Source organism: Colias eurytheme, chromosome 2, assembly GCF_061535395.1.
Source record: "Colias eurytheme isolate Ceu_HAF_F1 chromosome 2, ilColEury1 Martin Lab GWU primary, whole genome shotgun sequence".
Taxonomy (NCBI): Eukaryota; Metazoa; Arthropoda; class Insecta; order Lepidoptera; family Pieridae; genus Colias; species Colias eurytheme.
Genome location: NC_142981.1, coordinates 3253234 through 3277855, shown reverse-complemented (window position 1 = coordinate 3277855; position 24622 = coordinate 3253234). Strand labels below are relative to the sequence as shown.

Below are 24622 nucleotides of genomic sequence, written 5' to 3'. Positions count from 1 at the left end.
ATCATAGGCACTACATGAACTTTTATAAATGTATGTAGTGAAAAAATGACTAAATGACTAGGTACGTCTTGCTAAAAATACATTTAATATATTTTGAAATGTATTTACATACTAATATCACAGACTAATAATAATATACTAGCTAATATGTATTACTAAAACTATTAACTAATACTAGGTTGTAGTAAGTATTGATATAAATTTATTTAATTTATAATGTGTTAACATAAGTATATTATGTTATACAAATGACCGATATCAAAACTATTTAGTAAATAGCACATCTAAATAATATGCAGTAATTTGTGATATCAAATCTTTTTTTACATTTTACTTTTCTTTTTTGAAGTTTTTTTCTTTATCGTAGTTATTTTTAATGTACATGTACAACTATGATATAACATTTGATTTTTTTTAATTATACCTTTTTTTATCAACTGGCAATTTAGTTTAGTTTTCTCTAAAAATTTCTGGCAACACTCATGATGATATCGGAACGATTTTATCGGACAATGTGAAAGGGCAAATTGTATCCGATATCGGATATCGGCTATCGGCGTCCGATATCCGATATCGGATCGGATAATGTGAAAACGCTCTCAGAGGTGTGACATTTTAGCACAGATTATAGATACAACTGAAACCCAGCACCCTTGTATGTATATAATCTATGGACTGAAAATCAATAATTCCATTCCCACGTCAAATGACGTCAAATGCGAATTGTCATTTGTCAAATTAAAGCGTGAAACTGGAAAGCGGCTCAAAATTGAATATACATTCAAAATAATATACCGTAGTTTTATTAGCTTATAATAGTTAAAATATAAGATCACACAAATATTCTTCTAAACTAAGGAAAAATGGTTGAATCTACAGAGGTAATATTTATTTGAAATTCTCCCGTTTAGTATGTGTACAACACGGCATTATATTTATGGAGTATGTACACGTCACTGTTTCTGTACTTGAATTAAATTTTGGAGTATATTTAATAAAATGCAATTACATTTATAAGGCTATTAGTGTATATTTCATGCATTCGTAGAAATCTATTATATTTATTTTACTTCGTATTTATACATCGGCATGTATCGGTGATTGTTGTGCTTGTCTTTCAGCCAGTAAAAATAAACAAATGGGATGGAGCAGCAGCAAAGAATGCCATTGATGATGCGATAAGAGAGGTAATATGGTCAAAATGATCTTTTATTTATTAACAGTATCAAAAAAAATTTACCATCATAATATTAACTATAATGTGAGTAATGAAAAAGTTATAGGGTCAATCCGGGTAAGTGTGCAGGGGTGATTGAAAACAACTCCACTTGCACTTTTAATACCTACTCTAAATAACTCTTCTTTTACAACTGTAAATAGTATTTCATTTTATAGATTCGATTCTGGTTTTTCAGACATAATATGGAAATTCATCTGACTGATTATAGAGAAAAATATTTTGTTATTTGTTTATTATGATCCCTGTTTACCATTACCTACCCTGACTATACTGCTTATCTTTTTGATTCTACTGTTTTCGTTATTTAGATTTTGGAATATTTAAATGATTATAATGCTTTTAATATATCTGTATTCTGAATGAGTAACCTAAATTAATTCTAGGTTCTAACTGGAGATCTGAAATGCAAGGAGAGCTTCGCCCTAATTGATGGAAGGCTATTTCTTTGTGCACTGGCTGTGGGTGTAGCCCTGTATGCTTTGCTATGGGATTATTTGTATCCTTTCCCACAATCAAGGTAAGATCAATACAGTTACTTGAATTATAGAAATCAAATACTTAATAAAATGCATGTAATACTCACAAATAAAAACAGTTAATCAAAACTAGTAAATCTTTATTAATAGTTGGTTTATCGGAAATGTGAAAAACATAATATTTGTATTAAGAATTACATAGAAACAGTTGAATGATTACCAGTTTTGTTTGTACTTAAAATTTAAAATATTCACTGATCAAATTTTAAATTGCAACTCTGCCTGTATAATTTAATTTGCTCTATATTTTTCTATTATACCAATAATTTAAAAGCTTTCAGTAAAAAAAAAATATATCAAATTCAAATTGTATCAAATTTTAATACTATTATTCAGATTTTTTTACATTTCAGGCTAGTTCTTATCATCTGTGTCTCTTCATACTTCATCCTGATGAGCATTTTAACTCTGTACACTACATTTAAGGAAAAGGGAATATTTGTTGTTGCCAAGGAAAAGGTTGGCAACAATATCCGAGTTTGGGAAGCAAGTTCCTATGTGAAGAAGTAAGTATTCTTTGTGATTCATAAATGAATAAAAAATATAACTGTACTATTTTGTATGTATGATGATAGAAGATGCGGACCCCACAATAAAAGTGGATAAATGAATACTAGGTATACTAGGTACATATCTAGAATGTGCTCCTCTGGGTTTTTTTTACAGTTAACTACTATTTATTCAAAACATTGGGACATTGTGCCTGTTTTGGTTTATGAAAATGTTGTATATAAACCTAACTTGCTATTTTAACATGTGGTGTTCAATGTTTAAACCTATGTATCTATATAACAATATAATCTTTGTAAATATATAAAGTTACTAGCGGTCTGCCCCGGCTTCGCCCGTGGTACATATTTCGCAATAAAAGGTAGCCTATGTTCTTTCTCAGGGTCTAAAGATTATCTATATTTTTATTTTATTATCTACTCTTTCATATAAACAAGAGCTTTTTGTATAACTTATTGCTCTATACTTGTTAATTATTTTCCACTTATTTTTTCTTAAAAAAAAAATTTTATTTACTCCATAGCATAAGTATGAGATTAAGTACTTCTAAATATGGATATAAATCAAGTATTATTTACATTTCTTGATGTTCAAGATTCAAAAGCATGAGATTGCATTATGTTTATTATTGTTAAATAACTCATAATAGTGTTTTTCGGAAAATTAAATTGCGCTTATTAATTTGTAGAGATGGTAAGTTATTGGATTTTAATTGACATGAACTACATATTCAAATCAATTCCTATTTCAATTAAGATATTTGTTCTGATTTTATTACACTCTGAACAGCTGCTAATTCTAGTTCATAATTAAAAAAAAACATAAAATTTCAATGTATACTTCTTTATCATTACCCATACTCTTTCTTTGTCAACAGGCACGATGACAAATACAACTTGGTGATTCTAATGCGCGACTCTACCGGCAAGAGTCGTGAGGCGTCTATCAACAAATCCTTCGCCAATTTCATAGACACAAACGGCACAGTGGTACAGAGTGTTGTCGCGAATGAAATCACCAAACTTTACAACTCTCTCTCCTCAGAGAAAAAGGAAAAGTGATCTCATTGGCTCTCTTGCACGCATTTACTGTTCATTGTAATGTTTAGGGAAACTTTCCAGCAAACTTTTACTTGTAATGAGACAAATAAAGTATAAAACAATATAGAGCTTTTATTTTGTTCCCCTATTTTGTATGTACATAAAATTAGATAAGAGTTCAGTATTTTACTCAGACTTTTTATAAAGGAAATGGTTCTTAAAAATTATAAATTGATAATAGATAACATATACAACAAAATATTCCTTGCTAAAGAGCCTTAAAGATTTAAGAAAAAATCTACAACGAAAAATAATTATTTTAGAGAACTCTACAAAAAATGTAGAGACGACATTTTGTCGAAGTTTCCTTCACGTACAACTAGATGGCGTTGGTAGCGAAGGACCGCTTTGTTCATGAGTCACAGCGCTGCGAAAGATCGAACGCGTTACGCGACCATAGATAATCACTGTAGCTACAACCTCGCCGTAGGTGGGTCGGCTCAATGGCATTGTAATGCCTCGCCGCGATTCCACGATTAGCTAACATGTTACTATAGTTAGAAAATCATCAATAGTGTTGACATAAAGTAACTTCGTAATTAGAACTAGTGATGTGTTAATTTGATCTGTGTACACCGTCGACAGTTTGGATCTGAATTAAACTAGACCCTTAGTGTCCTTGTATAAATATATTTATTTGTATATTTTAATGTTCTGCTGATCAGCTGTTTGGAATATAAATTTTAAGGTAATTGCATAATGTATTATATGATGTTCATGCAGTATTGGTTTATCATAGCAAAGGAAATACACAATTACGATTAGTTTTATTGGCATATTTAAACAGAAAATCAAATATTTTTTATATATTTTTTTTATTTTTTTTCCGGATTCCAATAAGAATTTTTCATATAGCGACTTAACATTTGTTTATTTTTTTAAAGAGCTCATAAATCTATGGAATTTAATATTAAAAAATTTATAGATTTTTTTACAACCATTTTATAATTTCCAATTATATAACAACATTTAAACTGTAGAAATAATTATGCACCTGATAAAAATAATTAAAATGGTTCATATAATATCCCCTTGTCCCGATGTTATGACATCATACCTGCGCTCTACGGTACTTGAAGGTCAGACCTACAGTTATAATGACTCTCTTTAGAAACTCAAAACTGTTCTATAACAATTATTACGGCATATTATACTTTATATCAGCATTAATAATGCATTTAGAATCAAATTTCGCGGTATCAAAAAACTTTGGTTTAAATCAAAACAGAGGTTTAATTCCAAACAGTGGTTTAACATGTCCTTGGTAAAGTTCACATTAATAGTCGATTGTATTTTATACATTGGTGGTTGTGTATAAAACGGCTTAAACTTATAAAAATCTCACACTCACCGGGGTTCTTATTTTAATAACTGTAGTATAGGTCTACCAGAATCTGATGGCATATTTATATTTAAGAAATAAAAGATTTTCATGTGGCAACTTATTTGACAACTATCAAAATGGTTGTCAATTTATTTGTCTTTTTTGCAGTTGATAAATAATTTTTAGGATTTTGTCTAAAAAATCTTCGAAAATGTCGAAAAAGCCGCTGTGATCACAAACAAGAGGTGTTGTTTATAATGTGTATAGAAAAATATTTGATGAAGAAGGGTCAAACACATCACAATTGTCAATTTAGAAGATTTCATTGGTAAATTGGACTTACCCGCTTTGATACTTTCAATTAAAAAATATTATATATAGGTAACTATAATATTGTTTGTTGATTGGAATATAATTTTATGAAAACTTATTACAGGAGTTTCCAATACGGCTATTCGTCAAGTCCAAGCTGTCCAAGTCAATTTTATAATGTGTGTATCTGTTAATACTTACGAAAATAAACATAGTTTTATTTTATTTTTATTTTATTTTATAAAAAATTATAAGCAGTCTAGTTTTCTATCGATATAACATCGATATTTTCACATGGCATAATGATAATGAACATACAAATATAGGTAAGTATGTGTAAATAATAATATGTATTACCTGTATAAAAGTAATATGTATATTATACATGTAAGTATGTACCTACATAATATTAAGTGGATATCTCATTATTAAGTACAGTATTGTCCACTTATGTAATGTGACTAATGATATTGAGAACAAACTAAAAAATAAGCAGTATCAAGATCGTTCAGTCCATTTTCCCTAGGGTTGCACACTCAAAATTTTGATTTCCCTAATTGCCATCAGATTCTGGTTTACCTATACCTATGACAAGCATTATCTGGCAAGCTGATTCTATTTCAGTTTTGGCCCCGATATAACATAATGTAGTTATAATATACATGGTAACAAGCTCTTTAGAATAGAATAAAATCTTATTGGAAGCAATGCCCATGCGTATGTTCCATTGTTATTTCGTGTAGATAGATATTTAGTTATATTTCCTCATAGTATTCTTTAGTATGTGTTGTGCCAACCCTTGTGGTTTTATTACAACAACATTAAAATGTTAAAATAAAATAAATAGTTAAAATGGTTTCCTTGCTTTAGAGTTTAGTTTAAGTATATAGAGTACCTATGCACAATGCACATCTCTACAATTATCTTAACTAGGGAAAACACAGCATTCCGATGCTGAGATAAATTATAATAAATTGATAATTAGTAATGTATACTAGGTATATTAATGACTGTCGATAATAATAATTTTATATTCTTGTCGTACACACTACCGCTCACGTTTACCCCAAACCAAGTTTATCAATGGTTTTATTCATGACATCCATAAAATTTTGACCGCTATTAATTATATAACATCCGTGTTAGATACGCATCAGATATTTCTTACGAGTTTTTTTTTATTGTTAGAAAAAAAGCGGCAAAAGCAGGTCTATCAATATCCCGGACGAACGTCCTTGACTTTGCATATTTTCGTCACATGCACGGATCGTCTGGACGCATTTTCTTGCACGCGTGTAGAGTAACTGTTGCGCGGCTTACACGAGACATGTATGAACGCAAATATAATTGAATGTAGAGAAGCCACGCGGCGTCTGAATGATGGCTTTCTTGATATTGTAATTTGTATAATTTAATATCAAGTTCAAGTTCGTATTATTTTAAATGTAGTAGTTAAATTTTTAAAATATCTCTAGGTGTGAAATAAAATTTGTCTCAAAGATAAACTCGGAAGTGATATTTGGGCGATTTAATTATCACGTTATCTTATCTATCGATAATGTTACTACATCACTATTATCAGTTATCACCTGCTTATCAATATTTGCAGACATGTCTGCGTAGTAACCACGTTGGAATGATCGAGATAATTATGTACGTAAATGTAACGAAAAAGAACTTTGTAGAATTGAATTGTAATGATGATAGAAAGTATTTTATGTAGTCATGTTCAAAATATAATAAACCTCCGGAAATACCTTGTACCTACATCCATATAAAACTGTATATAATGTCTTATATGTATTATCAAAATTTCAGTGCAAATTCATACTGTTTGAATAAAAAATTTATTTCAACATAAAATGGTGGCTCTTTTAATGGCAGTTTAATTTAAACTGTTAATGTATTTTTTATGTATACGTTTGCAGGGTTTTTCACCCAAAAACTACTGGACCGATTTCAAAAAATATTTCACCAGCAGAAAGCGTCATTTTTCCTGAGTCACATAGGCTACATTTTATTTCGTTTTTATTATAGGACGAGCGGCTAGTTATCTATAAAAGTTAATCCAGTTAAAGATGTCGCGCCAGAGTCTACAAAATTTGCAATACAATTTCTTGATAACATCTTGCACAGTCAGATAACGGGACATTCAAAAAAAATATGATTCTGATTTTATTGAAAAAATTGTCTTTATCAAAGATTACTCACGTTACACGGAAATAGTTATAAATAATTTGGAAAATCCAAAAGTGCACGCCTCATATTTTTTTTTAATAAATATTTATTAATTATTATTTTTGTTTATTTAATAACAATTAAACCACATCGAATCAGACCCTGAAAAATGAAAGGGTTCTATTCCTGAGCATACTCAAGCGTAAGAGAAAAAAAAAGACTCGATTAGTAAAGTATTTCGGTCGCTATCGTGTTAACAAGAAAAAGGATCCGCACATACAGACACACGGACGTCCAAGACAGAACTTTTTTAAACTGTTTTTTAACTAGTTTAAATAACAAAAATGACATCAAAAATATCATGAACGTTAAAAATAGTGTTTTTTCTTAATATGTGTGTGTATGTATTATCTTACAAGTGCAATGTATGATACATAAAGACATTTTAAGTTTGAAAAATCAGATGTTTTGCGCGAAGTGACAGTAGTACCCACCTCAACGCTTCGCTTATGAGGCGTGCAATAGAGTAGGTATCTTGTAATGAATACGTATACAATTTAATTTTCAATGAGGCTAAAAATTTTGTATAGCAAGTTTTGTAAAATTAGATGAATTGTAAAAAACTCCAATTTGAGTAAAAATTTTTTTTTTAATGTAACTAAGTACAAGTTCATTCCAAGTTGTGATTTGTGAGGTACAAATCACAACGGCTGTGTTAAAACTTTAACCATTTAGGGTGACAAATCAACATCGAGCTATGCTGCGCTGTACTGCGCTGTGCTGTGTTTGGTCAACTCGCTCGTCTAATATTTTAATGAGGATACAAACAACCCATGCTGTGCTGCGCTGTGTGAGGCTACGCTCTGTTTAAAAACGCAGCAGTCTCGAGCGAGGCGCGCTACCCGCCGTGCTGAGCCGCGCTGTGCCGAACTGTGCTATGTTTTTATGGAGCTCTGCCATGCTGCGCTGTGTCTTAATTCAATTCTTCAATTAAATTCTCCGTATTTTTCACGTATGGTGTGAGGTAACAAGCTACCGTGACTGGACTCTTTTAACGACAAAATAACACATAAAATATCCATATCCGCTTCTTCTTCACTTTCATCTTCATCGGATTCAACTATGTCATAATGTTACGTTTTTTTGAAAATAGGGTCATATTTGACGAGATAAACGACTACACGAGCTGCTGATTACTTTTAGTCCATTGAAAAGTTACATTTGGGGTTGCATTTTTTAGAGGACGCAATTTTATTTTCTTGATGTGTAGGGGGGGTCAGTGTGAAACTATCAGCAAGTTTGTGGGGTCGCCAGTCGCCACCCCTGTCCCATGGCCGCCATTTTGAAAATTGCGGTTGAAATGGTTTTTACGATATATATCTTAAACTATTTCTCTGATAAAAAAAATTGTTAGCATTATTTGTTGCAAATTAAATTCTCTACAACTTTAGTCCTGTAACTTTTTATCGTAGAACTATAAATAAAAAAGTTATAAGTGAAAATGTTCAGAAATTAGAGCTATTTATATTATTCAATAAAACTTGTTTTTATCATTTTACGAAGAAATGATATCAGACCATTTTTGTAGATTGTTTTTCGAGGAACAACTTTTATTTACAACATTTTTTCATTACGTCAATAGCTAAGATTTTACAGCGCTCCGAAGAGAGTACTATTTTTCAGTACTCTTAACTATACATTATACATATTGTATTATGTGTGTACTAATAATAATTTGTCATCAGTAATTGTTTTTTTTTGTTATTATAATATTTTTAATAATTACTTTTGCAATATTATTAATAATAATTAATTTTTGAATCTTTTCCCCGCCACGGGGAGGTAGAGTCTGAAAGCGCGTTTTTTTACGTCGAAAAGCAAGGCTGAAATGTTCTGCAGTGTGCTTCCATTGTTCTAGAGTCTGGGAATAGAGCCAATAGCCAATTTAATATGTATAGTTAGTACTGAAAATAGTACTCACTTCGGAGCGCTGTAAAACCTTAGCCATTGACGTAATGAAAAAATGTTGTATATATAAGTTCTTCCTCGAAAAACAATTTACAAAAATGGTCTAATATAATTTCTTCGTAAACTGATAAAAAAAAGTTTTATTGAATAATATAAATAGCTCTAATTTTGAACATTTTTGCTTATAACTTTTTTATTTATAGTTCTACGACAAAAAGTTACTGGACCAAAGTTGTAGAGAATTTAATTTGAAACAAAAAATGTTAACAATTTTTTTTTATCAGATAATAGTTTAAGAAATATATTGTAAAAACCATTTCAACCGCTATTTTCAACATGGCGGCCGTGGGAAAAGAGTGGCGACCCCACAAACTTGGTGATAGCTTCACACTGACCCCCCCAACACATCAAAAAAATAAAATTGCGTTCTCTAAAAAACGCGAGGTTAGGCATAAAAAATTTAACATTTCAATGGATTATTTATACTGAGCTAGATTGTTAAAAAACGTAGCTCAAGAAACATAGCACAGCACAGCGCAGTACAGCGCAGCATCGTTTAATTGTTAAAAAAACGTAGCTTAAGAAACAAAGCACAGCACAGCGCAGTACAGCGCAGCATAGCTCGATGTTGATTTGTCACCCTTAGTCTAATATGACTGTTACAAATACGTAGCACATAAGTAGAAAGACGGACGTCTTTCTACTCATGTGTACGTAGGTCACACTCTCCATTTCTTATCTCTCATTCGGGGTAATGATTCAGTTGTTAGTCATTTTTCCACTCAAAGACCTTAAAATTGACCCTTTCGATTTAAAAATTAAAATTAAAAAAAATAGCCATGAGGTGGTGCCTGGTAAGTGGTCATTACGTGATAATCATTGCAATCATTTACGAGCGAGCGGTTTAAACACAATGGAATAAAGAGAGCTTAAAGAGATAATATTTTATTGTTACACGTATATTTATAAACGATATTATTTTTAATAATAGCGAATTAGTGTTATAGGTACTTTGAAATGAAAAAAATATATATTCGTAGGAGAAAATAGACTGCATATAAATCTGCATGGACTGCATTGCATTAACATTAATTAAATAATTAATATAAATACAAAGATTACAAACACACTCTGGAGATAATATAAATTATAACATTAATAGAGCTCTACAAATGAAAGCTGTAAAGTAAAATACTTACTCATAAAACATATATAAATTTTGTAGGTTTGACCAATTAAACCTTACATTGTATCGAAATATTAAATAGGTGCTAATTCGGTAGTACTATTAAGTATTCTACCTATTCTAACTGTGGTGCTAATAGCCAATATCTACTAAACCTTAACGTTATTACGACATTAATATAATCAACTGATCAATGTTATCAAATTAATAATCCGCTTCATAATTTATCGACAAATAAATCGGATAGAACAATAGATAGGAAGATTTGGACTCGTTAAGAGAATGGTTTCGACATTCAAAAGGTAGAAAGTGTTTGGTATTTGGCAGCTATCCAAGAGCAAACAATACATCGTAATACCTTCGTAGGTATATACTTAGTCAAGAACATATTGTAAATATAGGCCTGAATATTTTCTACCTGCGCTGTAAACTCGAGTATTTAAAGCAGCTTTTATGTATTTTGCACTCTGGTAGTTCAAATAATGACTAAGTATTTCATATTCAAAGTAGTTCAGAATACCTCTTCAGTATAGTATTATATTATCTGTGCCTCTACTAGCATTTTACTATCATAATATTGTGTAGGTAATTATTTTCTTACAGTGCCCCCCAGATTAATTAATATACATAGTAATTTTCTGTATGGAAGAATAAATGCTCTACATATGCATAAAGTACACTTTATGTTTACATGAAAAAATAAATGAATTCTTGACAAAAAAAGAAATTAAAGATTACGTAGTTAGTAGAAAGAGAGATTAAATTTTGAAACAAAAGCTTTCATTGCATTCGGGTCTTTGTACCGATGCAGATGTCTGGCATGTGTAACTAACACCTCCTCCGCAGATGTAGTCTTTTGTAGAGCATGTTTTGTTTGTTTTTTGTCGATAGAGCTAGGCCATTTATTATAGTAGCTAGTACTACTAAAGAATATTTAATGGAACTTACTTTGAAACAGACTTTAATAAATTATTTTATGAATATCAAGATTTTGCTCTACATTACAATCGTACCTATAGAGCAAAATCTCTCTAAAAATTCAACTTATTGAAATCGGAGACTTGTATGAAATTGATATTATATTTGGACAGATATGCAAAAACATACAATGAAACAACTTTCAAAAATTGGCAAATATTATTTAAACGAATTTTATATTGATATTTTTTAATGTAGAGCTTAAATTCTGAAACTAATAATTTCCTTGCATAGCCAACATTCTATGTAAGAAACATTATATTACATGAAACATGAGATTGCGTTGTATCTACACTGGTAAGTATCATATTCAGCATACTTCATATTATAATAGTCGATGAGAATTGCGTCTAAGTACCTACCTATTATGAAAAAGGCACAAACCGATTTCCGAAGAAAAGTCCACATTTTGACTCTTAAAATTATCTTCATACTAAGTATTTAAATACTGTTGAGTATAAAAGTATTACATTTTTAAGACTCATCATTATTAATAAGAAACTAACCGTTTCCAGACAATGTCACGAAGAAGATTACTAGTTGGATGCACGGCGGGAGTGACGGGTGCAGTTCTTGCATCATGGGCACTGTCAGCTGACGATTCGCCCGCGGTATGTTTGAATAGTGAATTTTTATGTGACGCAATCGTACATAAGATATCAGAAGATATTTCATAATATTTGGCTTGATTTCGGTTGAGTCATAGTCTCGGAGATATTTTATCTACAAATGTGCTTGTAAATAGTGAAGACTTAACTTAGATATACAATTATCATGAGCTTTTGTCTCGATATTAATAAGAATGACTTCTCTTTTAGCACTGGTACAAGCCAGCAACGGTATCAGCTAAAACAGAACGCAAGAAGCGCCCTCTGCCGTCGCGGACGGATCAAATCAAGAACCTTCAAGCGGGACACACTTATGATATTCTTATTATTGGAGGTGGAGCTACTGGGGCGGGATGTGCCTTGGATGCTACAACACGAGGTATACGGTATTTCATACAAAAATTTATTTCAAATGCAGTATGTATTTCGTAATTCACTATCGTTTGATATCCTTCCCTAATTACCGAATAGAATATCTCCAGAGTTACATCATCAACTGTCTTTTTTATAGTCATATAGTTAAGCACCCGTAGAGTTTGGAGACTTTATTTTGGATCCCAGATAATTCTAACAACGAAAATGAGTGTAGTCAAGAATAATCGTATTCTCATATTGTCCTTCCTTTTCAGGCCTCCGAACCGCATTAGTAGAATCAGACGACTTCGCCAGTGGAACATCCAGCAGAAGCACAAAGTTGATCCACGGCGGTGTACGATACTTACAGAAGGCTATCTTGCAGCTCGACTATGAGCAGTACAAAATGGTCAAAGAGGCGTTACACGAACGTGCTAATATGCTGGAAGTGGCCCCACATTTGACCAGACCCTTGCCTATCTTGCTACCAGTGTATAAGTAAGTTATTATTGCACAAAATGATTGTTTATCCGTCTTTATCTGTAAAGATATATTATAATTTAAAAATAACTTTTATCAGCTGATGTAATTTGAAATTGTGTTAGTAAATGTTATTGAAAGTGATGAGCTGATATAGTTGGCTACTGACTCATCTGATAAAATTATCAGATCCAACCTGGATGTCATAGATTTATTAAATCCATTACCATACTGACAATTGAATGGCAGGATTTTCCTGTTACAGGTTTATCCTGTTATTCCGCATAGCAGTTCATTTTTAGGCATCCCGTTGTTTTTGTTCCGTAACTATTTTGTAACGATGAATTTTTTGTAGGTGGTGGCAAGTACCCTATTACTGGTTCGGTATCAAAATGTACGATATCGTGGCGGGAGACAGAAACTTGAAGAGCTCATATTATTTATCCAAAAAGAACACTCTAGAACTGTTCCCTATGTTAAAGTCGGACAACTTGTGCGGAGGCATCGTATATTATGATGGTAATATTTTCTATAATTATTGTGTTATTAACAAAAATATTACTGAAAAAAAAAAAATATAGTGCAACTTTCCGATACACCAGAAAAAAAACGAGTTTCAATTTAACTGTAATTATGTTTTTAGGTCAGCAAGACGACGCTCGTATGAATTTAGCTATAGCATTGACTGCGGCGAGGCATGGCGCCACAATCGCGAATCATGTCCGCGTTCTGAAATTGCACAAAACCGCGGGAAAATTGAGCGGAGCTAGAGTTCGTGTGAGTAAATAAGATTTAGAAGCAAAAAATTTGCTTTTCTATGTGGTTATTAAAAAAAACTTTGTGATTGTATGATGACCGTATAAATTGTATTCTATAATTAGAAAATTTACAAAATATGTCATTCTTAGTTTTAATCGTGGCAGATTTATATAGTGTGTCAATAGTAATATAATAGATAATTTATTATTAATTAATTACATATAAGAGTATATACACTACTAGACTAGACTAGATTCTCGAGAAGCAAATCGTTATATAATTGCTACCATGATATCATATGAGTCATTATTTATTTATCAAAACAAGAAACACACAACATGAATATAAATAATTACTATTTGTACGTGTTAACATATATTTTTTCTCTTAGGATGAGCTTACAGGAAAAGAATGGGATGTAAAAGCAAAAAGCATCATCAATGCAACTGGACCATTCACGGATTCCATCAGAAAGATGGATGACCAAACTATCAAAGAGATTTGCTGTCCATCATCTGGCGTGCATATTGTCTTGCCTGGATATTATAGGTATAAATTTATGATCATTTATTATCTGTACTTAAGTTTTAAAAATGTTCAAAGAAGTCATTGGACTTTAATTCATAAATAGGATATTCTTGTAATAATAAATACAAACAAATTTATGCTGAATATCATGTTTTCACTAGTACGCAATCAGCAGTAGCAAAAAATATAAATTAAACGTCATAATTTATCTAAATCGAACCAATAACTAACTGCTAAGTTGTAATAATATATGTAACATGATGAAATAACATAGACCAACATGAAATCATACAAATTTTGTGACAATTTCTACGTCAAATATAAGTCTTCCTCATTCATGAATGGATGTAGTAAATATGATTGCGTAGTACTCTTATTGTTACTTCTATGGTCTGCGTATAACGACGAATAACGTATGTGCCGAGTACACGTGTCAGAAGTGAAACTTCTTTAGCAAGATTTGGCAAAATTGTGCTAATGCGCGACCTTGTAAAATAGATATGAGAGCGTTATTATAATTTATCATGAAATATTACAAAAAATACTAAATCGTGCATGAATTTAACAACATAATATGAATATACCTAAGATAATATATTCTATTTAATATTACCTCAATAAAGTTTCGCTATGCTATTACTAAAACAAAATTATCTCTTCAAGCCCTGAGCACATGGGTCTTCTAGATCCTTCCACGTCAGATGGTCGTGTGATCTTCTTCCTACCCTGGCTGAAGGGAACCATCGCTGGTACAACTGACCTGCCCTGTGAGGTCACACACAACCCCAAACCAACGGAAGACGAGATACAGTTCATCCTTACAGAAGTCAGGAATTATCTTAATCCTGATGTTGAAGGTAGTGTTACAATTGAATTTATATTTTTGGTTTTATGGCATTCAAATGCTTTATAAATATAAATCCGCCCGGAATGGCGCGAAAGGATGCGGGTTCGAGTCCCGCCTCGGGATCGAATTTTTTCTATTCTTTATAAATTTATAGTGTTACAATGTTTTTGTATTAATTATAAGTTTTATATGGCTATTTTCTCCTCGTATTTATAGCGTATGCTCTCTCAACATACTATCCAATAAGAATTAATAGAAACTATTATCTTTCTCATTTCGGATATCACACCAGCTACCCGCGTGGTCTGGTATTATAATTCGTTTTCGATTTGCCCTTTCCTTTATTTTGTTTTCATTTTTCACATAAATAGCACCTGCACCTTTGTGTATTTTTGTTGCATATTCAATTGCATTATTCATTTTAGATATATATCCAATTAAAAAAATATACTAATAATACAGTAGTCTCTCTTTATAGATAAACTAGCTTTCCGCCCGCGGCTTCGCCCGCGTCTTCAAAGAAAATCCGCATAGTTCCCGTTCCCGTGAGATTTCCGGGATAAAACCTATCCTATGTGTTAATCCAAGTTACCCCCTATATGTGTGCTAAATTTCATTGTAATCGGTTCAGTAGTATTTGCGTGAAAGAGTAACAAACATCCATACATCCATACTTACAAACTTTCGCCTTTATAATAGTAGTAGGATTAATTACATTAACATGTCTCATTATCTTCATCAGTTCGCCGTGGTGACGTACTATCCGCGTGGTCTGGTATCAGACCGCTAGTATCAGACCCGAACAAGCCAGACACACAATCACTGGCCCGTAACCACATCGTGCACGTGTCACAATCTGGTCTGGTCACTATTGCTGGTGGCAAGTGGACCACATACCGGGCTATGGCTGCTGAAACCGTGGACGCGGCTATTGAGAGTGAGTATATCCATAATTATTAAACTAACCCTACCGCCAAACTCAAACTCAAACATTTATTTATTCAGTTAGACTTCTTCTAGATTTTTTATTTTTTATTTTTTTTTCTAGAAGCACTTTTGAAACGTCATTACATATTTTTTACATTTACCACCGATTCGGAAAGCAGTATCTACGGAGAAGAACCGGCAAGAAACGCCAAGTCCGTGATGTAGTATCAGACCACTGATATTGTCAGATCCAACTAGCCAGACGGCTAAGATCTATTTTTTGCTGCTTAAGGTTTTTCATAAGAAACAATTTAAAAAATTAATATTCAAAGACGCTTGATGTAGACGTCCTATTATTATGAAAAAAGTACGCACTGTATGACAATTTTAATCTTAAGCATTTTTAATAGTTAGTCTTTCTTAATAAGCTTATCACTGTTATTTTTTAAAAAATACAAATACTATGTGAAATTTGTACAATACAAATAATTTGAACCCTAATCAAATTATAATAGAGTTCATTTTCATACAGGTGCTAACTTGAAGCCTCTCTTCCGTGAATGTCAGACCGATGGCTTCTTAATCGAAGGTGCTCACGGCTGGACTCCCACTATGTACATCCGACTTGTGCAAGATTTCGGTCTTGAAATGGAGGTGAGAACTATGTTTTAATTTTAATACTAAGTATTAATAAGTAAATTATATTCAATTTATACTCTATTATATTCACATACTAGGTCTAATACAAAAGCTCAATTTTATTGAACTAGCATTTCAAACGATTCAATTAAAATACAGTTAGCATAGAATAACCTTCGTCTTGTTTTAATGAATTAGCAACAAAAAAAATACCATTTTCACATCTTTCTAAATAAATTTACAATTATTATTATTTTAGGTCGCACATCACTTGGCTAAATCTTACGGAGATCGTGCGTTTGCTGTTGCAAAAATGGCGGCCATGACAGGCCAGAGGTGGCCAGTTATCGGCAAGAAAGTTCACCCCGAGTTCCCGTACATTGATGCTGAAATTAGGTAAGGATAAATAAATAGATTTGTTTTGAATGTGACACACTTGTCATTATCTACCTAGATGATATTGTTATGCATAAAACCTTGAAAAAATTGACTCGTCTGAATTACCGAACATTAACAACATTAATAATTTTCATTTTTGTATTTCCTTGATGTGTATACAATGAAGAATAAATAAATAAATAATAATACTCTTAACCCAATGACAACTGCGCAGGTGATTTATGGTTAACAAGTACGTGCGCAAAACAAATGCATTTAGCAACGGTTGATCAATGTTGATGAATGATTTTCAACATGCTGTATCAACTCTGTGACACGCACTTCTGTCAGCAACATGCTTACAGCACCTCTAAAACATGTGTCTCTGTTACTAAACAAACGTTAACCATAAATACGATAAATATTTTAATACTAGCTTCCGCCCACGACTTTGTACGTACATCCCCGTTTTTCCCCGTTCCCGCAAGAATTTCGGGAAATCCTTTCTTAGCGAATGCCTACCAACATCTACCTGCATGCCAAATTTCAGCCCGATACGTCCAGTGGTTTGGGCTGTGCGTTGATACCTTTGAGTTTTATATATTACTAGATTTCCGCCCGCGGCTTCGCCCGCGTTTTCAAAGGAAAACCCGCATAGTTCCCGTTCCCGTGGGATTTCCGGGATAAAACCTATCCTATATGTTAATCCAAGTTACCCTCTATATGTGTGCTAAATTTCATTGTAATCGGTTCAGTAGTTTTTACGTGAAAGAGTAACAAACATCCATACATCCATACTTACAAACTTTCGCCTTTATAATAGTATTATGATAGATTTATCTAAACTTAGGTACGGTGTCCGCGAATACGCCTGCACAGCGATCGACATGATCGCCCGTCGTCTCCGACTCGCGTTCCTCAATGTACAAGCGGCGGCCGAAGCTTTGCCCACTATTGTGGACATCATGGCGGAGGAACTCAAGTGGAATGAGGCTGAGAAACAGGTTGGGCTAAATGCGGGTAGTTTTATATAAAGTTTTTTTTTTATTTAAAGGGCTTTATCGCTTTGCGATAACATCGCCCTGTTGAGGCATACTACAATAACATATGTACACACACATAGCAATTCACAGTTTCCTTAAACCAACTTCCGCAATTTTGACCAGCATCCGGGCTTCTTCCGACAACGGGCAAGCCAGGATATAGGAATTTCTTTGTTTCGTTTATGAACCTAATACAACGCTTTAAATTGAAAATGCTAACAGAACTTGTCCAGAACTGTATTACTTTATGGGTTGTAATTTTGATCGCTCAATAGAAAAATTTAAGCTATTTAAATACCGATATTTAGGGTATAAATGCATTTATCAAGAGTACGTAACTACGTTTAGTACTCTATGTTTATTAGCGGTGTACAATTTCTTAATTTACTACCTTGCTAGTACTAAATTAAGAAATTGTACACCGTATCGTACCGTACACCTTCAAGCGTAGAGTGAACAGGTACCTTCTAGGGAAGCGCGTTCCATCTTAGACCACATCTCAGCTTAACATCAGGCGAGATTGTGGTCAAGCGCTTCCCTATCGACAATAAAAAAAAAAAACAATAGTAAAAAAAAAATTATATTTGAAATAACTATAAAAATAGAACTAATTAATGTATGTCATATTTCCAGCGACAAATCAAAATGGCGCAAGATTTCCTTGCCAATGAGATGGGACAGATGGTGAACAGGGCCAGCCGCGACAAGATCCCCATTAACCTGAGCAAGGACGAAATCCAGACTTACATCAAACGGTTCCAAATTATCGACAAGGATAGAAAGGGATACGTCTCTATTAACGATATTAGGAGGAGTCTTAAGGTAGACAATTGGGTGGTATTTTAAGGATATGAATATAGTTTTAAATGAAAAGTAAAAGTTGCCTTCGTGGTTTAAGATTTCAGTTGATTACGAGTTAGTTTGATTATTGAGTACGATTCTAACCTTTGGTAACTTTTAATGGAGTTACCTACCTAGATTTTAAAGAAAAAAAACGAACAGACGTTTCATCTTTTTTTAAATGGCGAACATGCCCATAAGCTGTTCATTGATAAATGATTAATGGTCAGTATTAAGAACAATGAACTATTATACAAAAAAATTTCAACATATAGGCTGTCAACAGATGCTGTTTAAGAGATGCAGTACTAATGTAAAACCATATATTTTATAGAATATACAAAAAAAAAATTATTTAACTTTTCTTACCAAAAATTCTAGAGTATGGGCGTGAAACCTTCAGATGAGGAAATAAGTGCAATTTTATCAGAAATTGACGTCACGTATCACGGTCAATTGGAAATACAAGATTATCTTCAGGTAGAAATATAGCACGATATCCGTCATCACGGAGGGATCGGGAATCATATGCCGTGTTTAGAAATAGATATGCTTGGGATGGGATACTATAGTATACTTCTTTTTTTGTTCTAGAAATGTGTAAAAAGGAATATAGGCTTTAAGCTTAAGCCTATATTACGTAATTAATATTATTGACTTATTTTTGATGATGACAATACTGTTACTATTCTTTTATCTATGGTCGAAAACGCGCGAAAACCTTCAATATACAAACCACAATTCTAGAACAAATCGAATCTAATGTCAGATTTGAATTCCATTCGAATCTGGCTTACATTGTGTTGTCCTTGCTTTGTATGAACGTCGGAGCTTATTCCACAGAACTACGGCGAGGAAGTAACCGGAGAGCAATTGCACGAAATATTGCGAGAAATCGACACTAACATGAACGGACAGGTCGAACTCGACGAATATCTGCAGGTTCATATCATATCGTTTAATGGCCTGCTCTTTATTTACTATTTACTAACCTGTTTTATTAATCATGAGATTACATACCTAGTATGAAAATGATTCTATAAATTTTAATATGAGATTAAATACATAATGATTTTTTACAATTACATTTTATAATTTTTTATGGCTGGTAACACGCATGTGGCTAAAATTACATTAATAATTTCAATTATTTTGAATTCAATTATGAATGTATCAGTTGCATTCCATACATTTCAGTACCTTATAACGAGATTTGTTTATAATTCAAGTAGGATTTTTTTTCTATAAAAACACATTGTGGATAACATTTAAAAGAAACACTATCCTGTTTGTGCACATATTATTTTGCTCTCTTATTTGCCTTGTATTTAACCTATGCTTAGATTTGCTTAATTACTAACAAGATATTTAGAATCTTAAGCTTTTATTTTTACCCACCATCAATTAAAAATATTAATCAGTTATATAACGTAATATTGATATCAATTTAGAATAGATTATAGGTATTGGAATTATAAATTAAATTTTTATTTATTAGTGTCTTTATCCTTATGTAATAATTTAGATGCTAATTTTATATATTATATTAAAAATAAAAATAAGACTTATGAGTATAAATATCAATAAACTTAAATATTACATTAAAATGTGTGTACATAAAAGAGAACCCTTAAAAAATACGCATATCCATAGTTCATTTGAATAAAAAAACTTCATGATACCAGATGATGTCGGCCATCAAATCTGGTCACGTGTCGTACTCCCGGTTCGCGAGGATGGCAGAAATGGAGGAGGAGCATCATGAGAAGGAAATGCTCAAGAAACAGATCAGCGTTGAGAGGAGTGGTGGTGGCTTGTAAGCTGAATGTTTGCAGGTAATTATTATTATATGTAAATGTCAAGAAGCTTATATCTAATACACTGGAGATTTCAGTATGAACATTAACTTGTAACAAGAAAATATGACCTTGAATGACGCCTGTATATTTTTTATCCCTTTCACACCTAACTTGGCAAGTGGGTGTGAAAGGGATATAAAAACATACAGGCGTCATTCAAGGTCATATTTTCTTGTTACAAGTTAATGTTCATACTGAAATCTCCAGTGTATTAGATATAAGCTTCTTGGTAAATGTAGATATTGACGGCTCAGGCATCACACAATAACAGACGGTTTATTGTCTGATGCCTGAGCAGTTAATAGAAGCGTAGATCAACGACAGCAAAATGTATCAATGGTTAACATTTGTTAAGTAAAAGTTTGAGCAACTTGTTGCGAAGTGGCTGTCATGTTGCGGAGTTGATAATGTATGTAGAAAAGTTTATGCAGATGAGTGACAATTTATTAATGTCTCCAGCAATATTTTTAACCCATTGAGCCCCGAACGGCCCGATCGGTCCACGACACAATAGATTTTCTATTGTGTCTGTGATTCCGGGGCCTGAGTTATTAAGCACTTAGTCTACATATTCGCTTATCAGCTGGCAAGGTCGTGATCAAACACTTACCTATTGACCAATAAAAAATAAATAAAAATCAACTGTTGCTCAACACATGTTTACCATGCATACGAAATTAATGTAGCTCATGTTTAGTACAGTCCAATATAGTGAGAGTACAGTTTTATTAGAATATCTTAATAGAGCACCTAAGAAAACAACTGATATTTAAAGCCTTCTCTTATAAAGGAATAAACTCAATGTTTTCATTCATATTTATTACTCAAATTTACATTGACTTGTTGCTTATTTACGTCAAAATTCAACTTTTTATCACAACTTGGATATTTTTATACTAGCGCCATCTATTGATTTTTCACATTATTACGATTGGATAATATTGTTTGAAAGAGAGCCATGATTGTGCTTATCACTGGAACTTTTCCACTAATTGTCAATAGAGGTCTCTGAAAATAAATAATTCAAAAATATTTTCTTATTTTCATCATTCATGTAGTAACTTTATTATTTTTGTATTGTTACAGATAGCGAAGTAAAACAACACTTCGATTAAGATTTAAAAATGAACAGAAGTTTCTCCAAAAGTATTAAAATAAATCAGAATTAGAATTCCTTTGAAATTCACACCATAAATTTTGCAATGTTTTTGTGTAGATATGTTAATAATTTTAAATCTTGTTTTAGTCATTTTTGTTAAATAGAGATTATTTATTAAACATAGCAATAGTAATTTATAATCCTTGTTAATTTTTGTATCAATGTATTTTTCAAATACCTAGAGGTAATTGATTAATACTATGGTTTTGATTTAATGATCTTTGATCATTAAATCAAAACCATAGTAATCAATATTTGGACATAAACCTCCCTATTTATATTTTTCCTATCATTATTATATCGATTTAACTTTAAATTGTTGTTATCATTATTACACCTAGGTACAAAGAACTGTAAGTTTACCTACATCGTTTGTTTTTTAAAGTTTTACACATATTTAATTTTAAAATATGATTTGTTAAAGACATTTTTCGAATACCTATTAAATGCAATAAAAGTATTATAAAACAAGATTTGTTTTATTAATTAAAAACCCAAACACACTATAAAACAGGAATCGTCGTTAAAAATTTAATTTGAAAATTGCAAGTTGTCACATTTCTACAAACCGGAAGTTGATCTGAATGAAAGAACTGTGAATGATATATGCATAAGGATGTGCTAGTGCAATAAATGAAAATTCTTCGCTGTTAATTTGATAAAATAAATCTCATTTGTTCATTTCATATTAAATCTATAGAAACTTTGCAAAGTATACAAAGGTAGAAAAGCGTACTTGGGTACTGAATATAATAGACGAAAATTTGGCGGGAAATGTTATTGTAACTGTCGTAATTCCGGATGTAGGGCGGTGGATACGCCCCCGTGGGCCGCTTTCGGGCGGTGGGTGGTCGCTCTACCGTGTGTTTATGAATTTTTCAAACGCGGGAAACGAGGGTGTCTGACTCCAAGTGTTCTTGACAGATGACTGAGGATTAAAGAGCGTAATTGGTTATTATGAATGGTGTGTCCTATTATTTTACGAACGAATAGGTTGGCAAATGATATTCTTTGTAATCAAAGTAACTTTATTTTGAAGTCATTTAACGTTTGTTTTACGGAGTATAATAAAAAGAAAATAAAAAATCGAAGTACAAAGACTTTTGGCTCTTTGGATATCTATATTTCATTGTTTCTTAAAATAATTTATGTTCTAAGTTGGAGTTTATTGGAACATAATCATTACCTATACAGTGTGCTCTTTATCTCATTTCATCGTCAATAACGTCATTAAAGGCGATTTTTTTAAGGAATGTGTATATGAAAATATAATTCGACAAAAATATTAATCTGCGGGTTAGTTGTGACTTGTGACATACCTTAGCTGATATTTGCTAGACTATCGGTTACTTCATTCTCACATGAAATAAGACTAGGCCCTCGTAAGCATAATCCATTCTCATTAATTCTTTTACTTCGCATTAACTTTTTTAATAAAACAAGGTACCCCGTATTATTGTCGCCTACAACAGTATTTTGAATAGATATGTTCACTATAACATTGTTGTATTGACATCCGATGTATCTACCTATTACAAAATTTCAAGTTCGTGTCCAGTTTAGAATAGAGGGATGGCTCGAAAAGGATCAAGTAATTGGTCCTGGCGATGGATATCTATTGTAAATACTTAGATACCTATGGGTCGTGGGCACAAGGTTCCGGGGAACAAATCTATGATTGACGTAAATAGCTAATGTGATAATTAGTGTGATGAAATGTCTCGAGAGCAAGGGCGTGTCGGGAGGGGGCGGGTGGCGCGGTCCGGCCCGCCCACGCACTCTTCCGCTTCCGATCGTCTCAGCTGTAACCAGCAGGTCAGGTTACCTTCCTGCTTCAAGCGAAACCTTATCCTATATTGCACTAAACCCCTAGAAGAGTAACTCTACTTAAACTCCAAATACAGTTGGGCAATCGTGTCCAAAAGAAGCATATGATGATATTTAGATGAAACCAAGCACAAAATTATATTAAAAGAGAAAGATCAAGAAAAAAGACTTCCTTTAAACTTAATTTTATATCGAGAAAGTCACTTTTCTATATCTCTTGGCAAAATTTTAAATATTTTCTTAATTAGGATTAGATGAAATTGATTTTTAAGGAAACGTTTTAAAATACTGATCGGAATAGGTATACCTAAAGACATGCAGTAGTAGCGTATAAAGCCAACTCCAATATACCCATTAAGTTTTACTTACAAATAAACAGTAGACTTCCAAAATGTGGAGGGTGGGCTAACTATGGTGAGGCTGAAGGACAGCACTGCCTAGGACAACCCTCCCCCCTCTTACTATGTTACGCCTATTTTAGTTTGTACCTTATTGTTGTATTATACGATACGCATCTTCACTGTATACAATAATGTATGTTTGAAGTTCATAGTGTAAAATTTGCATCAATTAATTGAAGTATTTCGACAAAATATACTTCACAGTGAAGAATCTTCCTATCTATATTTTTACTTTAGGGATGTAGGTACCTATCACGAATTTAAGTAGCTATTTTTTTTAAAGCTATCTGATATAAAAAAAAAATCTCTACCAACTATTGATTGGAATATAGGTATACCTACGGATGAAAATTTGAACGAAAGCATCAATTAGCCAGAAGGAAATGGAACCGGTTTCATTAAAGAGCCCGAATAACAACTTTATTATAGGTATCTAAGAAAGTAGGTATGTTTTATAAACTGAAACCAAAACATGCATGTCCATATTGACTGTTAAAAACTGGCAAACAGTTTTTTTAATTAGGAGGCTATAGATGAGCTCGGTATTTTCCTTATACCTAATTATCCTTTAATATTTTCTTCTAGTTGTCTGTCGCAGCAATCGAAAGGCCATTGCTATGCATTTATAATGATTACTTTCA

General features: G+C 32.3%; 2 protein-coding genes across 3 annotated transcripts; both read left to right on the top strand.

Annotated features, from left to right (window-relative positions):
• Positions 1 to 731: 731 nt before the first annotated feature.
• Positions 732 to 3450, top strand: Spase25 (Signal peptidase complex subunit Spase25). Its single transcript, XM_090107396.1, has 5 exons — positions 732 to 881; positions 1122 to 1187; positions 1624 to 1757; positions 2130 to 2282; positions 3164 to 3450. Exons 1-5 carry the CDS (start codon positions 864 to 866, stop codon positions 3345 to 3347), a joined length of 555 nt encoding a protein of 184 aa, XP_089963522.1. The 5' UTR covers positions 732 to 863; the 3' UTR covers positions 3348 to 3450.
• Positions 3451 to 3782: 332 nt separating this feature from the next.
• On the top strand, positions 3783 to 21798 carry Gpo1 (glycerophosphate oxidase 1). Of its 2 annotated transcripts, none has more exons than XM_090110817.1 (16): positions 3783 to 4074; positions 11848 to 11943; positions 12151 to 12319; positions 12570 to 12792; positions 13130 to 13293; positions 13418 to 13551; positions 13925 to 14082; positions 14725 to 14918; positions 15651 to 15845; positions 16368 to 16489; positions 16734 to 16870; positions 17703 to 17856; positions 18529 to 18717; positions 19117 to 19215; positions 20421 to 20570; positions 21681 to 21798. In XM_090110817.1, the coding sequence occupies exons 2-15, from the start codon at positions 11851 to 11853 to the stop codon at positions 20553 to 20555; spliced, it is 2166 nt and encodes a 721-aa protein (XP_089966943.1). In that variant the 5' UTR covers positions 3783 to 4074; positions 11848 to 11850; the 3' UTR covers positions 20556 to 20570; positions 21681 to 21798. The 2 variants fall into 2 exon arrangements, with proteins under 2 accessions (XP_089966943.1, XP_089966934.1); XM_090110808.1 differs by lacking the exon at positions 19117 to 19215 and adding an exon at positions 19579 to 19677 and having other exon boundaries at positions 3784 to 4074.
• The last annotated feature ends 2824 nt before the right edge of the window (positions 21799 to 24622 follow it).

Excerpts from the sequence above, each read along its gene's own strand:
- Gpo1 (XM_090110817.1), top strand. The coding sequence starts at position 11,851 with ATGTCACGAAGAAGATTACTAGTTGGATGCACGGCGGGAGTGACGGGT. Across the intron at positions 13,552-13,924 it reads TGAGCGGAGCTAGAGTTCGT|GATGAGCTTACAGGAAAAGA; the intron begins GTGAGTAAATAA and ends TTTTTCTCTTAG. Across the intron at positions 14,919-15,650 it reads TCTTAATCCTGATGTTGAAG|TTCGCCGTGGTGACGTACTA; the intron begins GTAGTGTTACAA and ends TATCTTCATCAG.
- Spase25 (XM_090107396.1), top strand. Across the intron at positions 1,188-1,623 it reads TTGATGATGCGATAAGAGAG|GTTCTAACTGGAGATCTGAA; the intron begins GTAATATGGTCA and ends AATTAATTCTAG. Across the intron at positions 2,283-3,163 it reads GCAAGTTCCTATGTGAAGAA|GCACGATGACAAATACAACT; the intron begins GTAAGTATTCTT and ends CTTTGTCAACAG.